The sequence below is a fragment of the Magallana gigas genome, chromosome 4 (genome assembly GCF_963853765.1).
Source record: "Magallana gigas chromosome 4, xbMagGiga1.1, whole genome shotgun sequence".
NCBI classification, from domain to species: domain Eukaryota; kingdom Metazoa; phylum Mollusca; class Bivalvia; order Ostreida; family Ostreidae; genus Magallana; species Magallana gigas.
Genome location: NC_088856.1, coordinates 57212015 through 57233279, shown reverse-complemented (window position 1 = coordinate 57233279; position 21265 = coordinate 57212015). Strand labels below are relative to the sequence as shown.

General features: G+C 34.9%; 3 protein-coding genes across 5 annotated transcripts in view; all 3 read right to left on the bottom strand.

Moving 5' to 3' along the window:
* LOC105328313 (protocadherin Fat 4) overlaps window positions 1–21265 on the bottom strand; it is a 235002-nt gene that overhangs the window by 48260 nt on the left and 165477 nt on the right. The window lies entirely within an intron of this gene.
* On the bottom strand, window positions 3051–10680 carry LOC105328316 (medium-chain acyl-CoA ligase ACSF2, mitochondrial). 2 transcript variants are annotated; one of them, XM_011429120.4, is made up of 2 exons: window positions 10625–10680; window positions 3051–4934 (listed from the first exon to the last, which is right to left on the bottom strand). In XM_011429120.4, exon 2 carries the CDS (start codon window positions 4922–4924, stop codon window positions 3281–3283), a length of 1644 nt encoding a protein of 547 aa, XP_011427422.3. In that variant the 5' UTR covers window positions 4925–4934; window positions 10625–10680; the 3' UTR covers window positions 3051–3280. The 2 variants fall into 2 exon arrangements, with proteins under 2 accessions (XP_011427422.3, XP_065939285.1); XM_066083213.1 differs by lacking the exon at window positions 10625–10680 and adding an exon at window positions 7730–7791.
* Window positions 13189–20831, bottom strand: LOC105328317 (medium-chain acyl-CoA ligase ACSF2, mitochondrial-like). Of its 2 annotated transcripts, XR_010713559.1 has the most exons (3): window positions 20125–20831; window positions 13718–15746; window positions 13189–13677 (listed from the first exon to the last, which is right to left on the bottom strand). XR_010713559.1 is itself a non-coding variant. In XM_011429121.4 (2 exons), the coding sequence occupies exon 2, from the start codon at window positions 15734–15736 to the stop codon at window positions 14096–14098; it is 1641 nt and encodes a 546-aa protein (XP_011427423.3). In that variant the 5' UTR covers window positions 15737–15746; window positions 20125–20831; the 3' UTR covers window positions 13189–14095. The 2 variants fall into 2 exon arrangements, 1 of the variants encoding a protein (XP_011427423.3); XM_011429121.4 differs by having other exon boundaries at window positions 13189–15746.

Genomic DNA, 21265 nt, shown 5'->3' with positions numbered 1-21265 from the left:
AGATATTGACCTCTGGTATATGTAACAACATTAGATATTGACCTCTGGTATATGTAACAACACTAGATATTGACTTATGGTATATGTAACAACACTAGATATTGACCTCTGGTATATGTAACAACACTAGATATTGACTTATGGTATATGTCACAACACTAGATATTGACCTCTGGTATATGTAACAACACTAGATATTGACCTCTGGTATATGTAACAACACTAGATATTGACCTCTGGTATATGTAACAACACTAGATATTGACTTATGGTATATGTAACAACACTAGATATTGACCTCTGGTATATGTACCAACACTAGATATTGACTTATGGTATATGTAACAACACTAGATATTGACCTCTGGTATATGTAACAACATTAGATATTGACCTCTGGTATATGTAACAACACTAGATATTGACCTCTGGTATATGTAACAACACTAGATATTGACCTCTGGTATATGTAACAACACTAGATATTGACCTCTGGTATATGTAACAACACTAGATATTGACCTCTGGTATATGTAACAACACTAGATATTGACTTATGAAATATGTTTCACCACCCGTTACTGACCTATTTACACATGTAAATGTTAAATCAGCCGGTATAGAACTTTGGTATATGATACACGATCCGGTATTGACTTAGAATATAAGTTTTGTTTCTAACGAGTCGAATATTGACCTATGGTGTATGGTATACCACTCAATATTGACCAATGATATATGTCATACCATCCAAAATTGAACTCTGGTGTACGTTACACAATCTATATTATGCTATGTTATATGTTACATCACAAGATATTGACCTATGGTGTATGTTACGCAACCCAATATTCACCTATGTTACCGTAACTCTCGTTAAGTACAAACACGGATGTAGAAAAATCCTGGATATAGCAACGTTATTTTTTTTAAGTCTTTGGTAAAATTCTTAACAAATCTTTGCAAAATGTTACGGATATAACGAATTCGGAGATAACAAAACGGATATAGCGAACTGATTCTGAGTCACGTAGGGGTAAATAATAACGAACAATAAACACTTTTATAACGAATTTTTTTACAGTTTGAAAAGTCTGCACTACCATTAAACATATTGTTTAGATGAATTTATTTTCGCATAAATTCTTCAATTCATAATCTTATAATTAAAGGTATCACATAAATGAATTTATATTTAGTCTAATGAAAGAAAACATGTATATAGTGAGTTTTAAAATCATCCGAAAATGACCGATAGTGAATATGTTACAACACCAGATGTATACGTATGGTGCATCTTACAGCACCCGATATTGACCTTCAATATAAGTTGGGTTTCTTACGCCACCCGATTTTTAATTATTGTATGTGTTACACCACCCAGATTGACCAAAAGTATATGTTACACAGCCCAACATTGATCTATGATATACAGTGGAGCCTCACTTATCCGGACACTTTTGTCCCCAGGCCAAATCGTCCGGATATGTGAAGCGTCCGGATATCTGAATTGTGATATTTACCTTTAATATTTATGGAAACATAACTCATAAATTATACAATTAAATTTGATAGCCATAAGCACTACAAAAAAAGTTTAGTTTTTTTTTAAATTAACAAAACAAAATATTGTTAAAAACATTATTTAAGGTATGTTTTTTCCACAGGAAACCAAGCACTACATTCTACAAGGCAACACATGTACATGTACATAACAATCACTGTATTAAACCGATAATTTAATTACATTCGCATAACAAAGCGAAGAGAAGAAAGTGGGTGTTCCACTTTACGCTGACAAATCTTTTTCTTCAAGATCACTTATCGCAACTCTCGCTCTCTTGGCCGGTGGTGTTGACATGTTTGAAGCTGCTCAACATTTGATGATTGAAAATGGGTGAAAATCTGTATATATTCCCTTATTGATAATTGTCCAAGCTATTTTTTCATTGACAGAACTTACCCAAGCTAATTTTACGTATCCATCTTTCTATAGAGTTAATTGCACCCAAGCGATATTTACAAGTAGCGTTAACACTCATCCACGCCATGTTTGGCATAAATTATTATTACACTGTTAATTGAACACACGCTATAAAATTAATGTCGATACCCTGAACCTCCCAAGCGGTCTTAATAACTATCGTAAACAGAACTCAAATTATCAAATATTTCATTTCAATTACGTTTTAAAATGAATAGGCGTACGAACGATCTAATCTTACTACGATTAATAGAATTTTAATTCAATCAATAGATGACTTTTTTAAACACAAATTAAACAATTTTCATGACATTTTAATCAAACAATAACAGTTCATAAGTTAAATGGCGACAATTAAACATGTCGCATCCATGGTTATCGTAATATCCTCGGGCGAGTACATAGCGTGACACAGGTGACCCCGATTACCGGACGAAGGCATTGTTTAAAACCAGCAACCAGTGTCAGATGTTTTTACACCAATTTGCACTTGCGCATAAAAAACTTTTGTGCCCCCGAACACTTAAATGTGACCGTCCGGTTAAATGAGGTAAAATTTAAAGGAAAACTGTATTATGTGGTAAAATTTGACCGTCCGGATCCGGAACGCGGAATTCCGGATAAACGAGACGAATTATTGTGTAAAAATTCCGTTCCCAAAAAAAATCGACCGGAAAGTGAAGCGTCCGGATATCTGGCGTCCGGATATCTGAGGCTCCACTGTATGTTACACCACCCGACATTGAACTCTAAAATATGTCAAACCACCCAATATTTACACGCAGTAGTATATTCTACACCATCCATTATTGACCAGTGGTATGTGTAACACCACCCTTGATAAACAAAAGGTATATGTTACACCATCCGATATTGACCTATTGTAGATGTTACACAACCCGATATTGACCTATTGTAGATGTTACACAACCCGATATTGACCTATTGTAGATGTTACACAACCCGATAGTGACCTATGAATTGTGTGTTACATCAATCATCCGATATTGACTTATGATGTTTGATACATCACCGAATGTGAACCCATGATATATACTACTCCACCCAATATTAAACTATGATTTATGTTACACCTCCGATTATTGACCTATGGTATGTGTTACATCACCCGATATTGACATATGATATATGATATATAATTATTGACCTATGGTATGTGAAAAATTCAACAGCGTCTTGTTACAAACAGATTCCAATACGGCCTCAGCTTTTAGTTAAAGTAACTTAGTTTAAGCTTTTAGAGTCACAATTGAAATTGACATTTTGTACAGCTGTCTAATTTTCTTTGTGGATCCCAAGACGATGGACTGCCTCAGTCTGGATTGCCTTTCTGTTAGGTTTTCCAGAATCAAGCATCGGAAATTCCTTGAATTTAAGAAAATAAGTCGGCATGTACCCAACCCCATCTGCAGCATTCGTCACCTCAAAGTGTTGAGCACAAAAGTCTTTGACGTCATCTTCTGTGACATCGATTTGAGGTTTTGCTACGAAACAGACACATATTTCTTCATACAGGCGTTTGTCCGGTACAGCGACAACGACAATATATGATATTTCGTTCATCTTATTGACCACTTTCTCTATCGCTTCCGGGAAAATCGTTCTCCCGCCCCGAGCTAAAACGTTCTTTATTCGACCTTTGATAACGATCCTGTCATTTTGTGTAATGACGGCGATGTCTCCCGACCGGAACCATCCACCTGCAATGAAGGTCGTCCGAGTCGCCTCTGGGTTTTTGTAGTACTCGTGGAAAGCTACTCGACTCCTGATACAGAGCTCTCCAGGATGATCACGTGGCAGAGTTCTTCCGGTGTCGTCAATGATTTTTATCTCCACCCCTTCACAAGGAACACCAACGTCACCCGTGACTATCGTGTCCCCTCTGCGAATATTTGGAAAAATCGCTGTTACCCCGCCGTTTTCCGTCAGGCCGTAACCAATATAGAGGGTTTCCGAATACACCCCGATGACCTGGCTATAAGACTGGTCAATGATATGCCCACTGAGTAAGATGGCGCGTAACAGGTACCTGTCATTAAAATCTTTCTTATGGTTGATTAGATTAGCGAGGTAGTACGGCATCAATAGTGCATGGGAACACTTTTCCTCTCTAATCAAATTCCACATTTTCATCGGGTCGCCTTCCTTGACCCCGACCGAGGAGTCGGCGAACACACGTGTGGTCCCGTAAGCGATGTTGACGAGGGGGGACCCACTGATCCATCCAAACGGTCGGTCGTTGTACAGCGTCGGTGGCCGATCAGGTCCTTGAAAATAAGCATTATTAAGGACGCCAAAGTGAGAATGACAAATCATCTTTGGTTTTCCGGTGCTTCCAGATGTCGTAAACACCAGAATATCATCTTCCGGGGACAGTTTGGGTAGCTCGGTATCTGTTTCCTCTTTCTCAACGATTGATTGCAGATTATCATAATCAGCAAACTCGGCGGTTCGTCTAAGAAACACAACAATGAGGGGATTGGGAGATTTTAGAAGACTGGTGATGAAATCTCGCCTCCTCCCATTTGTCCCCGGATCAATTAGGATACCCTGGCACTCTGCCACTTCCAAAATCTCTTGTAGTTCGCTGGCGCCCTTGACACTACTGGTCACGTGAACAGCGACCCCGCCCGCCATTATTACAGCTACCTCCCCAACCACCCATTGTAGTGTATTCGGACCGTAGAGAGCGACCTTGTCCCCCTTTTTTATGCCCTTCATTACCAAGCTTTTTGCCATTTTCACAGCTTGGGCGTAGAGATCCTTGTAAGTTAAGGTCTCTCGCCATCCGTCTATTTTCCTAAACACTAAGATCTCGTGGTTTGGATATTTTCCAGCCTGGAATTCAAGCGCCTCGGGAACAGTCTGATAGCTATAGGAAAGATCCCTTGGTGTGTTCAAGTAACTATAGTTCTTCATCGTGTCGGATCTGAAATGACAAAAAACCCAATGATTATAAAATACTTCATCGTTACTAGTACGTTAAAATTTAAAATAGAGCTCAATTGAGCAGCTTATGCGGGAAATCGTGCGAGTTGATACTCGTGCGAATATACATATATGGCTTTTCCGATATATGCAGACATTGATTTTATTGCTACACACAGAGTTTGTCAATGTTTAAGTGAGGGCGTATGGAAACTATGAACAAAGGAGGATAAATTGTCGTCGTCTTTTTTATTTCATTTTAGGAGGCCGATCTTGGTTTTCATTGCGTATGTTTCGATTTTAGTAAAACTCAGGTTATTTTTACCTTTCTTGACTTTTTTCGATACGATTTATTAACTTGAAGTGTGGGGAATCTTTCAAGTCCACAGTGTACCAATATTTATGTAACGAGACTTTTTAACAACACCAAGAGACGTAGGCGAAGTCATGGACATCGGTCTTATAACAAACCAATTATACACGATGTTTCCTTTGATTCATTATTACCTTATGTAAATAAACAATTGGGTCTCTATTACATTCGCACCAAACTTTACTCTGTCCCTTTGAAAGAGTTAAACAATCTTCTTGAAAAAGTCAAGGAAAAGCCGCTTTTTGATTTTTCTACACCGGAATACAGACTCAGATCAAGATTATGGATACTGCTTATCATCGGCTTTTTAAATCTACACAATCAGAAAATACTGCTCATTCACCACGTTTTTTTTTGGCAGTATGCCAACTATGGAATAAATGCCGTTAATTTAAATAATATTCTTATCACAAACAAGTTCAGTCCTGCATTCCGCCATATTTCAAGATAAAGTAAACCCCTTGTATTTCCTACAATTATGTTTCAACCATCCAAACTCTTCAATTACAAACAAACTCTAAAAGACCTTAATATCGAACAGCTGAAAGATAATCCTCCAACGTGAAAGATAATCCTCCAACGTGTTTATGTTTCTCTTCACCCTACAACTATAGTCCTGCCGGACACGTCATTACTGGTGATGTAAATTTAGTTAACAACGAAAACATAAGATCACTTATTATGAAAGGACCAACAATTAGGGAGCCTAGATCCTTCATATGGCGTCGTAATTTTATACATATCATGAACTTTGTTAAAGATTACCAAGCGATGGGCAAACTCTGAAAAAAGACCTTGATACCTTGTCAAAGTGGGTTAAATGTATCATCTGCATATTAACATCTCGTATAAAACGACTGAGAGGTCAAATGAAAATCAAATATCTTTCTGTTTTCAATAAAGCAGAAGTGAGAAAAGAACGAGATAGACTGCACAACCAGATGTACTGGTCCTGCTGATAAGGCAAGTAACAAATTGTCTTTGTTTGTAAGGCAGATAATATTAATTGCATTTTCAAAGAACTAGGTATCGATTCTACACATGGTAATTCTACTTACACCCATAGCATTCTTTCCAAGCAAATGCTTCAAAATCATACATCGGTTATAGATATCTTTAATATCTCTAATAAACAAAATGAATTTGATAAACCTTATTTGTACTGGATTCCAAAGCTTCACAAAAGTCCTTATAAACAGAGATATATAGCAGGTTCCAGCAAATGGTCTATCAAACCTTTCTCTTTACTCCTTACTAAAATTCTTACAATAGTGAAGGAGAATCTTCAAGATTACTGTACAACAATATACTCCAGAAGTGGTGTGAATCAGAGGTGGATACTAAAAAACTCTAAAGAATTTTTAGAAACTGTTTTTCTTCATACAACTATTCTCCATGACAAATTGAAATCTAGACTTTTTGATATCATCGACAGTCGTTTCTTCAATAAAAATCTATACTTTGTCATTGAAAAATTATTTTGTTAAAACCATTCTGATTGCACTCACAAGTACTCTGAAGCTGACATTAAAAAGATGATTGAGTTTCTGAAAGACAGCATTTATGTAGTTTTTGGAAATCAGGTCTTCCAACAATCTGTTGGAATTCCCACGGGTACCAATTGTTCCCCATTCTTAGCAGACCTACTTTCTATTCTTATGAAGCAGAATTTTTGCAAAAACTTGTACGTGAAAAAAATAAATCACTCGCTGTGGCCTTCAACTCAACATCAAGGTACTAGTATATTGACGATGTATTATCAATTAACAATAGTTATTTCCATACTTACGTCGACTCGATATATCCCAGTAAACTTGGATCATAATTTTATTGTTCAAATTTAAAACAGATGATGAAAAATTAATAACAATACTTAAAAACATTAAGGTGAAGGTCTAAAGATTTAAAATGGCCACGGACATCCATTCCTTTACAGGATTTAAAGTATTTATGAAGAACAATGCAAAAAAAAATTAGAAGCGATGACCTAGTTGTTCTGTTAAGATACTGTCCACCATTGAAATCCTTAACGCATAGGCCGTGCATATAATGAATATTATACCACAGCCAATGCACCTATTCAATCCTGCCCAAGGTTTTGGATGACGCATATTATTGCTTCTTGTTTTATTATCTTTTACCTTTCTATCGGTTTTTTTTCATAACTAGCTTGAAGTGTAGAATTACTACACAGATATAACTACATTTTGATTTTACACCCACAGTGCTGAGTACCTTCTCAATGTGATAGACAAAAATGTCTGCCTTCATAACGTTATGGTTTATCTATTTCTAGATATATATACATTCGACAAACATTAGCAAAAATCATGCAAAATTGTCAGTAAATATATTGAAGCAGTCGTAGTTTATACATGGATTATACTTTTATAATGGCTATGTTTTTTTCTTTAAATACTTACTCAGTTAAGATGTGTTGACCCATTTATTTCTTGAGTTCAAGTATGGAAAGACGTTTATGAATGCAAATTTTGTAAAAAAAAAAAAAAAAAAAAAAAAAAAAAAAAAAAAGAAAAGATTAAAAACATACCAAATCTTTAAATGAAAGCAAGGTGTTAAGTTAATGGATCTTTTTCATCAATTGAAATTTTAATAACCTAACATTGTTTGAGGTGATAAATAAATACAAAGTAGGGGGTAAAATAGATACATGTAGAACTGCTAAAAAATCTTCATCTTCAGATTTACCCATTGCATCATGAGAAAATAAGAAATAATGTTTATATAATCTTTTTTGCGAAATCATATGGCATATGTATTGTGTTTACTGTCAAAATCTATTTTTTTAATCATATAAAAATATCATTAATAGAAATATGTTTGTAAACCTGGGTGAAGGAATATTAAAAAAAAAACCAATGTTCACTGATTTATGCACATATGATACTACCAGACTTGATTGCTGTCTGCGTGTTTATATCGATGGCGACTTTGGTGTAATGTTTTGCATTATAAAATCGTACAAATAAAAAAAGACCCCCCCCCCCCCCCCCCAAAAAAAAATGATGAAAATTATTAGCATTGCTGAAAACGTTAAGTTTAATTCCTCAGTTCAATATTTGACAACGATATTTGATCAAGATTATGGATACTGCTTATCATCGGCTTTTTAAATCTACACAATCAGAAAATACTGCTCATGCACCACGTTTTTTTTTTTTTTTTTGCAGTATGCCAACTATGGAATAAATGCCGTTAATTTAAATAATATTCTTATCACAAACAAGTTCAGTCCTGCATTCCGCCATATGTCAAGATAAAGTAAACCCTTTGTATTTCCTACAATTATGTTTCAACCATCCAAACTCTTCAGTTACAAACAAACTCTAAAAGACCTTAATATCGAACAGCTGAAAGATAATCCTCCAACGTGAAAGATAATCCTCCAACGTGTTTATGTTTCTCTTCACCCTACAACTATAGTCCTGCCGGACACGTCATTACTGGTGATGTAAATTTAGTTAACAACGAAAACATAAGATCACTTATTATGAAAGGACCAACAATTAGGGAGCCTAGATCCTTCATATGGCGTCGTAATTTTATACATATCATGAACTTTGTTAAAGATTACCAAGCGATGGGCAAACTCAGAAAAAAGATCTTGATACCTTGTCAAAGTGGGTTAAATGTATCATCTGCATATTAACATCTCGTATAAAACGACTGAGAGGTCAAATGAAAACCAAATATCTTTCTGTTTTCAATAAAGCAGAAGTGAGAAAAGAACGAGATAGACTGCACAATCAGATGTACTGGTCCTGCTGATAAGGCAAGTAACAAATTGTGTTTGTTTGTAAGGCAGATAATATTAATTGCATTTTCAAAGAACTAGGTATCGATTCTACACATGGTAATTCTACTTACACCCATAGCATTCTTTCCAAGCAAATGCTTCAAAATCATACATCGGTTATAGATATCTTTAATATCTCTAATAAACAAAATGAATTTGATTAACCTTATTTGTACTGGATTTCAAAGCTTCACAAAAGTCCTTATCAACAGAGATATATAGCAGGTTCCAGCAAATGGTCTACCAAACCTTTCTCTTTACTCTTTACTAAAATTCTTACAATAGTGAAGGAGAATCTTCAAGATTACTGTACAACAATATACTCCAGAAGTGGTGTGAATCACAGGTGGATACTAAAAAGCTCTAAAGAATTTTTAGAAACTTTTATTTCACAAAAATCCTACCAAAACCAATAGTATCAAAACGTACGATTTTTCAACGCATCATACAACTATTCCCCATGACAAATTGAAATCTTGACTTTTTGATATCATCGACAGTTGTTTCTTCAATAAAAATCCTTACTTTGTCATTGAAATATTACTTTGTTAAAAACCATTCTGATTGCACACACAAGTACTCTGAAGTTGACATTAAAAAGATGCTTGATTTTCTGATAGACAACATTGATGTAGTTTTTGGAAATCAAGTCTTCCAACAATCTGTTGGAATTCCCACTGGTACCAATTGTGCCCCAATCTTAGCAGACCTTTTTTTGTATTCTTATGAAGCAGAATTTATTCAAAAACGTGTACGTGAAAAAAAATAAATCACTCGCTGTGGCCTTCAACTCAACATTCAGGTACTAGTATATCGACGACGTATTATCAATTAACAATTGTTAAATCCATACTTACGTCGATCCGATATATCCCAGTAAACTTGAATCATAAATATATTGTTCAAATTTAAAATAGATGATGAAAAATTAATAACAATACTTAAAAACATTAAGGTGAAGGTCTAAAGATTTAAAATGGCCACGGACATCCATTCCCTTACAGGATTTAAAGTATCTTTGAAGAACAATGCAAAAAAAAATTAGAAGCGATGACCTAGTTGTTCTGTTAAGATACTGTCCACCATTGAAATCCTTAACGCATAGGCCGTGCATATAATGAATATTATACTGCAGCCAATGCACCTATTCAATCCTTCCAAGGTTTTGGATGACGCATATATATCATTGTTTCTTGTTTTATTATCTTTTACCTTTCTATCGTTTTTTTCATAACTTAACTAGCTTGAAGTTTAGATTTACTACACAGATATAACTACATTTTGATTTTACACCCACAGTGCTGAGTACCTTCTAAATGTGATAGACAAAAATGTCTGCCTTCATAACGTTCTGTTTATCTATTTCTAGATATATATACATTCGACAAACATTAACAAACATCATGCAAAATTGTCAGCAAATATATCATAGCAGTCGTAGTTTTATACATGGAGCTCATTTTACTTTTATAATGGCTATGTTTTTTCTTTAAATACTTACTCAGTTAAGATGTGTTGACCCGTTTATTTTCTCGAGTTCAAGTATGGAAAGACGTTTATGAATGCAAATTTAAAAAAAAAAAGAAAAGAAAAGATTAAAAACATACCAAATTTTTAAATTAGAGCAGGGTGTTAAGTTAATAGGTCTTTTTCATCAATTGAAATTTCAATCACCTAACATTGTTTGAGGTGATAAATAAATACAAAGTAGGGGGTAAGATAGATACATGTAGAATCGGTAAAAAAATCTTCATCTTCAAATTTACCCATTGCATCATGAGAAAATAAGAAATAATGTTTATAAAATATTTTTTGCAAAATGTATTGTGTTTACTGTCAGAATCTATTTTTTTAAAATCATATATAAATATCTTTTATAGAAATATGTTTGTAAACCTGGGTGAAGGAATACCGGTATTTAAAAAAAAAACCAATGTTCACTGATTTATGTACATATGATACTACCATTGCTTTCTGCGTGTGTATATCGATGGCGACTTTGGTGTAATGATTTGCATTATAAAATTGTGCAAATCTAAAAAAAAAAAAGGTGAAAGTTTATTAGCAATACTAAAAACGTTAAGTTTAATTCCTCAGTTCAATATTTGACAACGTTATTTTACTAAAATGAACATGAAAGAAACTTTAGCATACACAACAGCCTGTATACTGTATAGGAGACTGTGTCGTCAACGAGTAAATTATCCATCACACCTTTCCTAAATTTAAGTAATGATTTGCTTCGTTTTATCACATGTTTATCTCAATACACGGTGGATATCACTCATGGGATAAACTTTTGATATTCCACTGTGTGTTCTTATGCCACGTGACGTCATGATTAAACATTACGTAGGTTTAGGTGGTTGATTGACGTAGAATGAAAAGGTAAAAATTTAATTCAGTTGAGGGATGTTGAGATGAAAATTTGTAACATTCAATGTCGTTTCATTTATTTGTCATGAATTCTTAAAAAATGTTCGGAATAAAATGTCTGTTTGTTAAACTTCAAGGAACTTTTTTTTCATGCGTAAAGTTGTTGACGTCTTGAAGATAATGTGTTGTGAGGCTCACAGCTGCAATTGTTACAGAAAAAGTTGGGATTGACAAAATATTTGGTAAAACATGTGATAAAAAACCCCTCTCATTGTTGGATAAAAATCGTACACCATCACAAATCAAGAGAGATCCTATATATAAAATATCATTTAGTTCAATGAAGCTGAATTATCTCTGCCATATCTTAAAACTTTGCTCTTCTGTTAAGGAAATCTAAAATGACCACGATCATCCTTTCTTTTTACAAAATCCAAATTATTTATAAAGAACGAAAAATCAAGATGCGATGACCTAGTTATTCTGTTTAGATAACGTCCACAATTAAAATCTTTAACGCATAAGCTGTGCTTTTCATGAAAATTGTACTGCAGCTAATACACCTGAATTCAATCCTGTCCAAGATTTTTGTAGGCTTGTTTTATTATCATACCCGTTTCTATCGATTTCTCATAAACAGAAACAAAAATAGCTTGAAGTGTAAAATTGTTACACAGATATTAATACATTTTAATTTTTCACCCACAGTTCAGAGTACCTTCACAATGTAATAGACAAAATGTCTGCCTTCATAACGTTCTGTTTAATATTTTTCTATAAATTCGACAATCATACACAAATACAAAACTCATGTAAATTTTTTAGCAAATATATTTATGCAGATCTTTTATACGGTGCTTATTTGACATTTAACATGGCTATGTTTGTCTTCAAAATACCTACCTAGTTGAAAATGAGTTGATCCCTTTATTTTTTTAAGTTCAGGTATGGAAAGACGTTAATGAATGCAAGTTTTTTTTTTTTTTATAAAGAAAAGAAATAATTTTGATTGCGACAGTTGAAGAACATAAATATTCCTTTGACATACATTATCCGCAACATAATTTTTCTTACAATCCTATCTTATCGTATCGTGTATCCTGTTTTATCGTACGTTAATCCTATCCTATAGTGCGTTAATCTTATGAGGTTTACCGTTGAATTTTAACAGTTTTAATTTTATCCTATTGTGTGAATCGTTTCGTGCTTTTTTATATAAGTACATTTATTTCAAAGATACATATCATTCAGTTTGGGCTATACGAAAATGTATTGAACAAGAAATGTAAAATCTTATCCAGGATCATATCACGATACATGTGAATTATAATTTCTGAATTCTTTAGATCAAAATTAAATTGAAAATCATTATATGCCGATCATTTTTTCCTTTTTGACACTGTACATTTTACTGAGTGTGATCCTATTTTCCGGATCACCACACTGTGGATGCATGATTTGTTATCACCAAACTCTGAAACTGGTGAAGTAGTACGCATGATATAACAAGTATTTTGGTGCGTATTTAGAGAGTTCGTTTCAAAATTAAAAAAAAAAAAGCTTTGTGAAATATATAGATATATATATATATATATATATATATATAAATATCTATCTATCTATCTATCTATCTATCTATCTATCTATCTATATCCTATCAACAACATGACAGCGGTGTTAAGAGTAATCCTCAGAAAACTATAACTTTACTTCTAACAGCAAACAGCATATGTTATCGTCTTCATCGTTAAAATAGTGTGTTGTTTGATGCGTGATGATGTTTTAATACAATACATAACGGAAAGGTCCTTCACCATCCGATATTAATCTATGGTATACTGTAAATTCCTTATTTGTCGCCAATTCTGAATGTGAATCGCAAATACAGGACCTTATCTAAATTGCTGATAATTATCAACTTTCAGAAAATAAAGGCGAGATTTTAAATTCCGTTCGGATTCCTACAACACTCAATATTGACTAAAAATAACTTCAGACTGTGCACCACCCGATTTTGAATATGGTATAAGTTCGGATGCATACAACACCCAATATTCACTGTGGTATAAGTTCGAGATCTAACACCATCTTATATTAACTATGTTATAAGCCTGGTTCTTAAAACACCCAAAATTTACTATGGTATACGTTCAGATTCATTCAAACACCCGATATTGTCTATGGTATAAGTTCGGGTCTTTACACAAGCCAATATTACCTATGGTATTAGTTCGGGTTCTAACACCCTCAATACTGACTATGATATAAGTGCAAGTTCTTACACCACCCAATACTGACTATGTTATAAGTTCGGGTTCTTACACCACCCAATATTGACTATGGTATATGTACGGGTTCTTTACACCACCCAATATTAACTATGATATAAGTTCGGAATCATACATACGGGTTCTTACACCACACAAGATTCACTATGGTATTAGTTCGGATTCTTTCACAGCCCAATATTGACTTAAAGTGTATGTGCTATGCACCAGCACTTTGTTACAAATAACTTTCAAAGCCACTTTAGCTACTCCCTAATCAAATAAAACTCTTAGCCTTTTAAACAAAAATGAAATATTTAAGATGTCTTTTATCCTATCTGGATACCAAGACGACGGACTGCCTCGGTCTGCATTTCCTTTTTATCGGGTTTTCCTGAATCGAGCATTGGAAATTTTCCGAATTTAAGAAAGTATGTCGGCATTTCACCATATCCGTCTGCGGCATTCTTAACGTCAAAATGTTGAGCACAAAAGTCTTTGACATCATCTTCTGTGACATCGATTTGAGGTTTTGCTACAAAACAGACACATATTTCTTCATACAGGCGTTTGTCCGGTACAGCGACAACGACGACATGCGATAATCTGTCCATCTTATTGACCACTCTTTCTATCGCATCCGGGAAAATCTTTCTTGTGCCCCGAGATATAACATTCTTTATTCGACCTTTGATAACAATCCTGCCATTTTTTGTAATAACCGCGATGTCTCCCGAACGGAACCATCCACCAGCAATGAAGGTCGCACGAGTCGCCTCTGGGTTTTTGTAGTACTCGTGGAAAGCTACTCGGCTCCTCATACAAAGCTCTCCGGGTTGATCACGTGGTAAGGTACTTCCGGTTTCGTCGATGATTTTCATTTCAACACCCTCACAAGGAACACCGACGTCCCCCATGTCTATCTTGTCTCCTCTGCGGATATCAGGCCAAAGCGTTGTTACTCCGCCGTTTTCCGTCAGACCGTAACCAATACAGAGGGTTTCCGAATAAATCCCGATGACCTGGCTATACGACTGGTCAATGACCTGCCCTCCGAGTAAGATGGCGTGTAATAGGTACACGTCTTTATAATCGTCTTTACAGCCAATTAGATCAGCGAGGTAGTATGGCATTAAAAGTGCATGGGAACAATTTTCCTCTCTGATCAAGTTCCAAATCTTCATTGGATCGCCTCCCTTGACCCCAACCGAGGAGTCGGCAAACACCCGTGTGGTCCCGTACGCGATGTTAACGAGGGGGGACCCGCTGATCCATCCAAACGGCCGGTCGTTGTACAGCGTCGATGGCCGATCAGGTCGTTGAAAATAAGCGTTATTAAGGACGCCAAAATGAGAATGACAAATCATCTTGGGTTTCCCGGTACTTCCGGATGTCGTAAAAAAGACAATTTCGTCTTCTGGGGACAGTTTGGGTAGCTCGGTATCGGTTTCCTCTTTCTCAGCAATAGATGGCAGATTGTCACAATCACCAAAATCAGCTGCTATTCTAAGAAACACAAAAATTAGAGAACTGGGTGATTGGAGAAAATGTGAGATGAAATCACGATGCATTCCGTTCGCCCCCGGGTCAATTAGTATCCCCCGGCACTCTGCCACAGCCAACATTTCTTGTAGGTCGCTGGCATCCTTGACACTACTGGTCACGTGAACAACAACACCACCTGCCATTATTATGGCAATCTCTCCCACCACCCATTGTAGTGTATTCGGACCGTAGAGAGCGACCTTGTCCCCCTTTTTTATGCCCTTCTCTACCAAACTTTTCGCCATTTTCACAGCTTGGGTGTAGAGTTCCTTGTAAGTTAAGGTCTCTCGCCATCCGTCTATTTTCCTGAACACCAATATTTCGTGGTTTGGGAATTTCCCAGCCTGGAATTCAAGCGCCTCGGGTACAGTCTGATAGCTATAGGGAACAGCTCTGGGTGTGAACAAATAACTGTAGTTGGTCATCGTGTTGGAGCTGAAATGACAAGAAAAACCAGCGATGAATATAAATACACTTTCAATCTGAATGTAAAAATAACTGTAACCAGAACGTGACATTAAAAGGAATTGATCTCATTTTGACCAATTTATATGCGGAAAACCTTTCGAGTCGATACTCTGGCGACTACAAAAATATGGTATCTCTTATGACTGAAGATATTAATGAGATAGCGTCACACAAACTACATGTCGATGTTTAAGTGTAAGTTTGATGAGCTATATTCGTTTTTCTGTATAAAGAAAGAAGGTTTTGCACAAACGGTGGTTTTCTGTTGGGGCATCGTACATGACTACCATATGCATTGTTATAATTTGTATTTTATTCTGAATTTAAGCATCTTGAATAAAAATATTTTTGTGTACCTGGATAGAATATTATAAATACTGTGCTTATTGAGGTGCACGCACAGATGTAATAAAACTCGACACGAATGGCTTCTAGTTTATCTGCGAATATAGTGAAATGTTTATCATTTTGAATCACGTATGCAGATTATAGAAAATAAATGATAAATACTTGCAGGTGTTATTAAAATTCAATACCGGTTTAGGACAGTGTTATTTGACAAAAATCATTATAAAATAACTTGATCATACCTACCACAATCAAGTTTATAGTTTTCGGGGGGGGGGGGGGGGGGGTTAAACAAATAAATCCCCAAATTCCTTAAATCTTTAAATTGTTTAGTTATAAACTTTCCTCTCTTTAAAAAACAAGAGGCCCTTCGAGAAACCAAGCATTACACGCATACTAGTATAACAAACTGACGCTTATTCCACCCGGGATTAAAACTAATTGCAAAGCTTACGGATAAAACGAATTACGTTTAAACCGAAGCAAAATTGCGCGTTCCTGGTTCTTCATTATTAACGTGTTCTAGTGTTTTGTAAAAGTAAACTGTACCCCACCCCCTCCTATGGGGCCCAAGTCATAGTGTAGGGTCAAAATCAAACACTTAAAAGTCTACCGGTTTCGGGTCACTATTCAAACAATTTTGAATCTACCTTTTCTTATAAAATTTTAAAAATGCATGTTCTCACAAATCATAGCATTTCAGTTCTTGAGAAAATGGTGTTTAAAGATATTTGGATACATATCTATGTTAAGCTTTAAACCCCCGTTGGGACCTAGTATTAGTCCAGGGGTCATGATTTTTACAATCAAGATTTCTATATTATTTGAAAAGATGCCTGCATAGTAAACAAATTGTATCATTGTAGTTTTTGAGAATAAGATTTTTCATTTTTCTCCCCATATATTTCTATGTTTAACTTTGAGCCCCTCATGGGGCACCCATTTTAAAACTGGGTATCACAATTTTGTTTAGGGTTCTTGCATAGTACCTGTAAACTCGCAAATTGAAGCATTGCGGTTTTTAAGGCGTCGTTTTTTTTCATCTTCCCTATTTATTTATTTATTTGTAAATATTGAACCCCTCTTAGGGCCTCAGTATAAGACCCGGGGTCGCGATTTTAACAATTAAGAATGGACATTATTTGAGGATGTCTCTTTATTAATTCCAAAAATTGCAGCATTGTAGTTCTTGAGAAGAAAAGAAAATTTTGATACAGTTTCCCTATATATTTTAATCTTAACCTTTGACGCCGTCTTTGAGCCCCAGTATTACCTCAGAAGTCACAATTTTAACACCTCAGAATCTAAATTATTTGAGGCTGCTTGCATAATAAACTCATACATTGTATTTTTAAAAAGGATTTTTAAATCTTGCCTTATATATTTCTATGTTAAACTTTGGAAACCTCTTGGAACCTCTGTATCACTCAAAGGATCACGATTTTAACAGTTTAGGATTGTCACTATATAAATACAAGCCTTGCTGTAAATATCTGTACTGGGGCAATGTTTCTTGACAAAAACCCTATTTTCACTCTTTCGCAATAACCTCTCTTTTAATAAGAGGCATATAGGCCACAACGCTCACATGAACAACTGTTCCTTGTAACATTCTATTTCGTAGCATATGTTTTTTTCTATTTAAAACTTTGAACCCTTTTATGGGTCCAAGTATTGGTCCATGGTTAATGATTGGCTTTAACAGTTTAGAATGTACACTTTTAAAGAATCCTTAGGATGCTTGCATAGAAATCTCACAAAATATAGCTTACTAGCTTTTATGAAGAAAAGTTGTAAACATTTTCCATATAAATATCCATGGTAAACTATAATCTTCTCTTGAGGCACTAGTATTAGTCCGGGTGTCACAGCTTTATTAATTTAGAATCACAATATTCATGGATGTTTGAATAGTTATCTCAGAAATTGAATCATTATCCAGAAACTGATTTTTAAACATTTTCAATCTAATATTTCTATGTGTAAGTTTGAACCTCTTCTGAGGTCCTAGAATTAGATCAAGGGTTACGGCTGTTTTAAATTAAGAATCTACACTATTTGAGGATGCGTATGAATAATCTGGCACATTGTAGTGTTGAAGCCCTCGAGAAGAAGAATTTTAAACATTTTCCAAATAAACACATTACACGTTGAACCCGTCTTAGGTCACAAGTATTATTCCAGGGCAAATCTTTTTAAGATATTGAATCTACATTATCTAAGGTTGCATGCATAGTAATCCCACAAATTGTAGCTAGTTCTCGAGGAGAAGATTTTTAAACATTTTTGTTTATTTACTTTTATGTTAACCTTTAAAGCACTTTAGGGGCCCTAGTATCAGTCCAGGGCACGATTTTACCAATTTCGACTCTTCAATAGCCATGTATGCTTGTATAGTAATCCGATAGAGTGTTGTGCTGTAGTTCCTGAGAAGAAAGTATTCAAACATGTTCCTTTCATATTTCTATGTTAAAATTTGAACCCGCCTGGTGCAGCAGTATTAGTTTGCGGACCACGGGTTCTACAATTTAGAATCTACACTATCTGAGGATCTTTGCAAAGTAATTTCACAAACAATAATGTAGTTCTCGAAAAATATATTTGAAACATGTTTCTTATATATTTTTAAGTTAAACTTTGAGCCCCTCTTATTAGTATAAGACAAACATGGAATCCACAAAAGCCAAGAATGTTTGCATAGTAATATAAAAACTGTTGCATTGTAGTCCTTGATAAGAATTTTTGAAAACATTTTCCTTCGTTTTTCTATTTTGAATTTGAGCCCTCGTCTGGGGCCCATATTGCAGTCCGGGAGTCACGATTTTACAACTTAGAAAATTTTTACTAGATATACAAACTTTAATGTAAATATTGGTATTTTTGGTGCAGTGGTTCTTGAGAAAAAAAATTTTCCCTACGCATTCTTATGTCAAACTTTGAACCCCGCCTGGGGTCCCAGTTTTGATCCGGAGGTCACGATACTTACACTTTAGAATCTTACATACAAGCTTCTGTGTAAAAATTGGCTTTTCTGGTGCAGTGGTTCTTAAGAATATTTTTAAGACACACAACCTATATTCACTGTTTCGCGATTATCCCCCGTTAAAAATGATGTAGCTCTTTATTTTAACAAATTCTAATACCCTTTAGATAAGGACTATTTGAACAAGGTTTGGTTAAAATTTAGCCCAGATTTTTTAAAGAAGAAGTCAAAATTGGAAAAGTTTATAGACGGACAGAAGGACGACGGACAACGGACATAAGGTGTTCAGAAAAGCTCACTTGAACCTTCGGTTCAGGTGTGCTAAAAAGGTTTTGAACAACTCCCGGAAAAATGTTTGCATTTATTTTGTTAAATTTGGACATGGGGTTATAGAGGAGAAGTTAAAACTGTAAAACGTTTACAGACAAACAGATGGACGGACCAAAGACAACGGATGATAAGAAAAAGCTCTTTAGGACTTTCGGTTCAGGTGAGCTAAAACGAAATGCTTTACTTTATCTTTACGCTGAGCTTTTCTTTTTCATTTAAGAAATCTAAAATAGCCACGGCCATATATTCCTCTTACAGAAAAAATATATATCAACGAAAAAATCATGACTTATTTATTCTATACAAGTAGCTCGCACATACCGCTGCAACTTGTTTTTCAATCTTACACGTTTCTATCGAATATTTATGAACAATTAAAGCTCTTGAACAGTATAGTAACTACGCAAAACTTACATGTTTATTTCAAAGCGTTCATGGTACCTTCTACATGGGATAAAAAAACCAAAAAAAACCCCAAAAAACAAAAAAACAATCGTTGCCGTTATCTGCCTCCATATCATATCATAAACTGTCCTATTTATCTTTTTTTACAGACATATATTCGGCAAACATGAACAGCAAATTACGCAAACTTGAGAGCAAATAGACATATACAGGCGTGGCTTTCAACACGTAGCTACTTTATGCCTTATCAAGGCTTATGCTTTTCCTCAAAATACTTACTCTGTTTAAAATGTGTTGACCCATTTATTTTCAGGTTCAAGTATGGAAAGACGTTTATGAATACAGGTTTTTATTAAAAAGATGACAAAATTAGAAACATTTCTAATTGAAACAGAGCGTTATATTAAGAAATCTTTGCTTCCATTCAATTAAGATGTGAATAACTACATTTGTTTGAAATGGAGAACAATTACAAAGTAGAGACCTAAGTATCTTTGTTTATCACATATTTTATCATATACAATTAGCATTTGTTTTATCTCGACATCAACATTAACCTAGCTGAGGTAAAGAAATTCATTTCGCATACTGCAATATCAAGAAATCCTTCCTAGCTTTTGTACAGCCAGCAAGGAAACATTTATTTGAATACATATGTATGTTCAATTTAATCACTAATATTTGCAGTATTATATACCGGTATTATGAGGGCCGTATCTGTTGATGACTGAATGAGTATTTAGGTTTAGATTCATACGTGTATATTAATTGGATTGATCAATAACTGGTTTACATGTTGATTACTTGTTAAATGCTATCCCATCTCAAACTAAGACTGACTGGTGCTAACTCGTTAATTGTTTCTCATTATGTAAATGAAATGCAATCAACTAATAAATCAAATGAGTTATTCTAACTCAGTGAACGTGACTAACGACTGATTAAAGCTTACCTGGATGTAAAGACGTCGGAACGGGGGGGGGGGGGGGGGGCCTTCCCCCCGACTTTTTTTATTGCAAAGTTAGACCTATCCTTTAGGAATATAGAATCATGGAGGGTTCAGCCCCCCCCCCCCCCCCTCCCTTTTATTCGCAGCAAACAAAATAGTTCCTAAATTTACCTAAAAAGGTTGAAATATGAATAGTGATATTGAAAATTGGGGTCCCCCCCGGGGATGAGGATATTTATGATTTTGGGAATTCTTGTCAAGATTTCTGATGATTAGTATAGCCCTCCTTCCCACTTTCAATTTGCTTCCGACGCAATCCATAACTGATTGATGCTAAGTCGGTAAATGTTATCCTATCTCAATCACTAATTGATTTATTACTGACTCGCTAAATGTTATCCTATTTTAATGAGTGATTGATTGCTTACTTGATAAATGTAATGTAGATAATAAAATGACAATAACAAACTT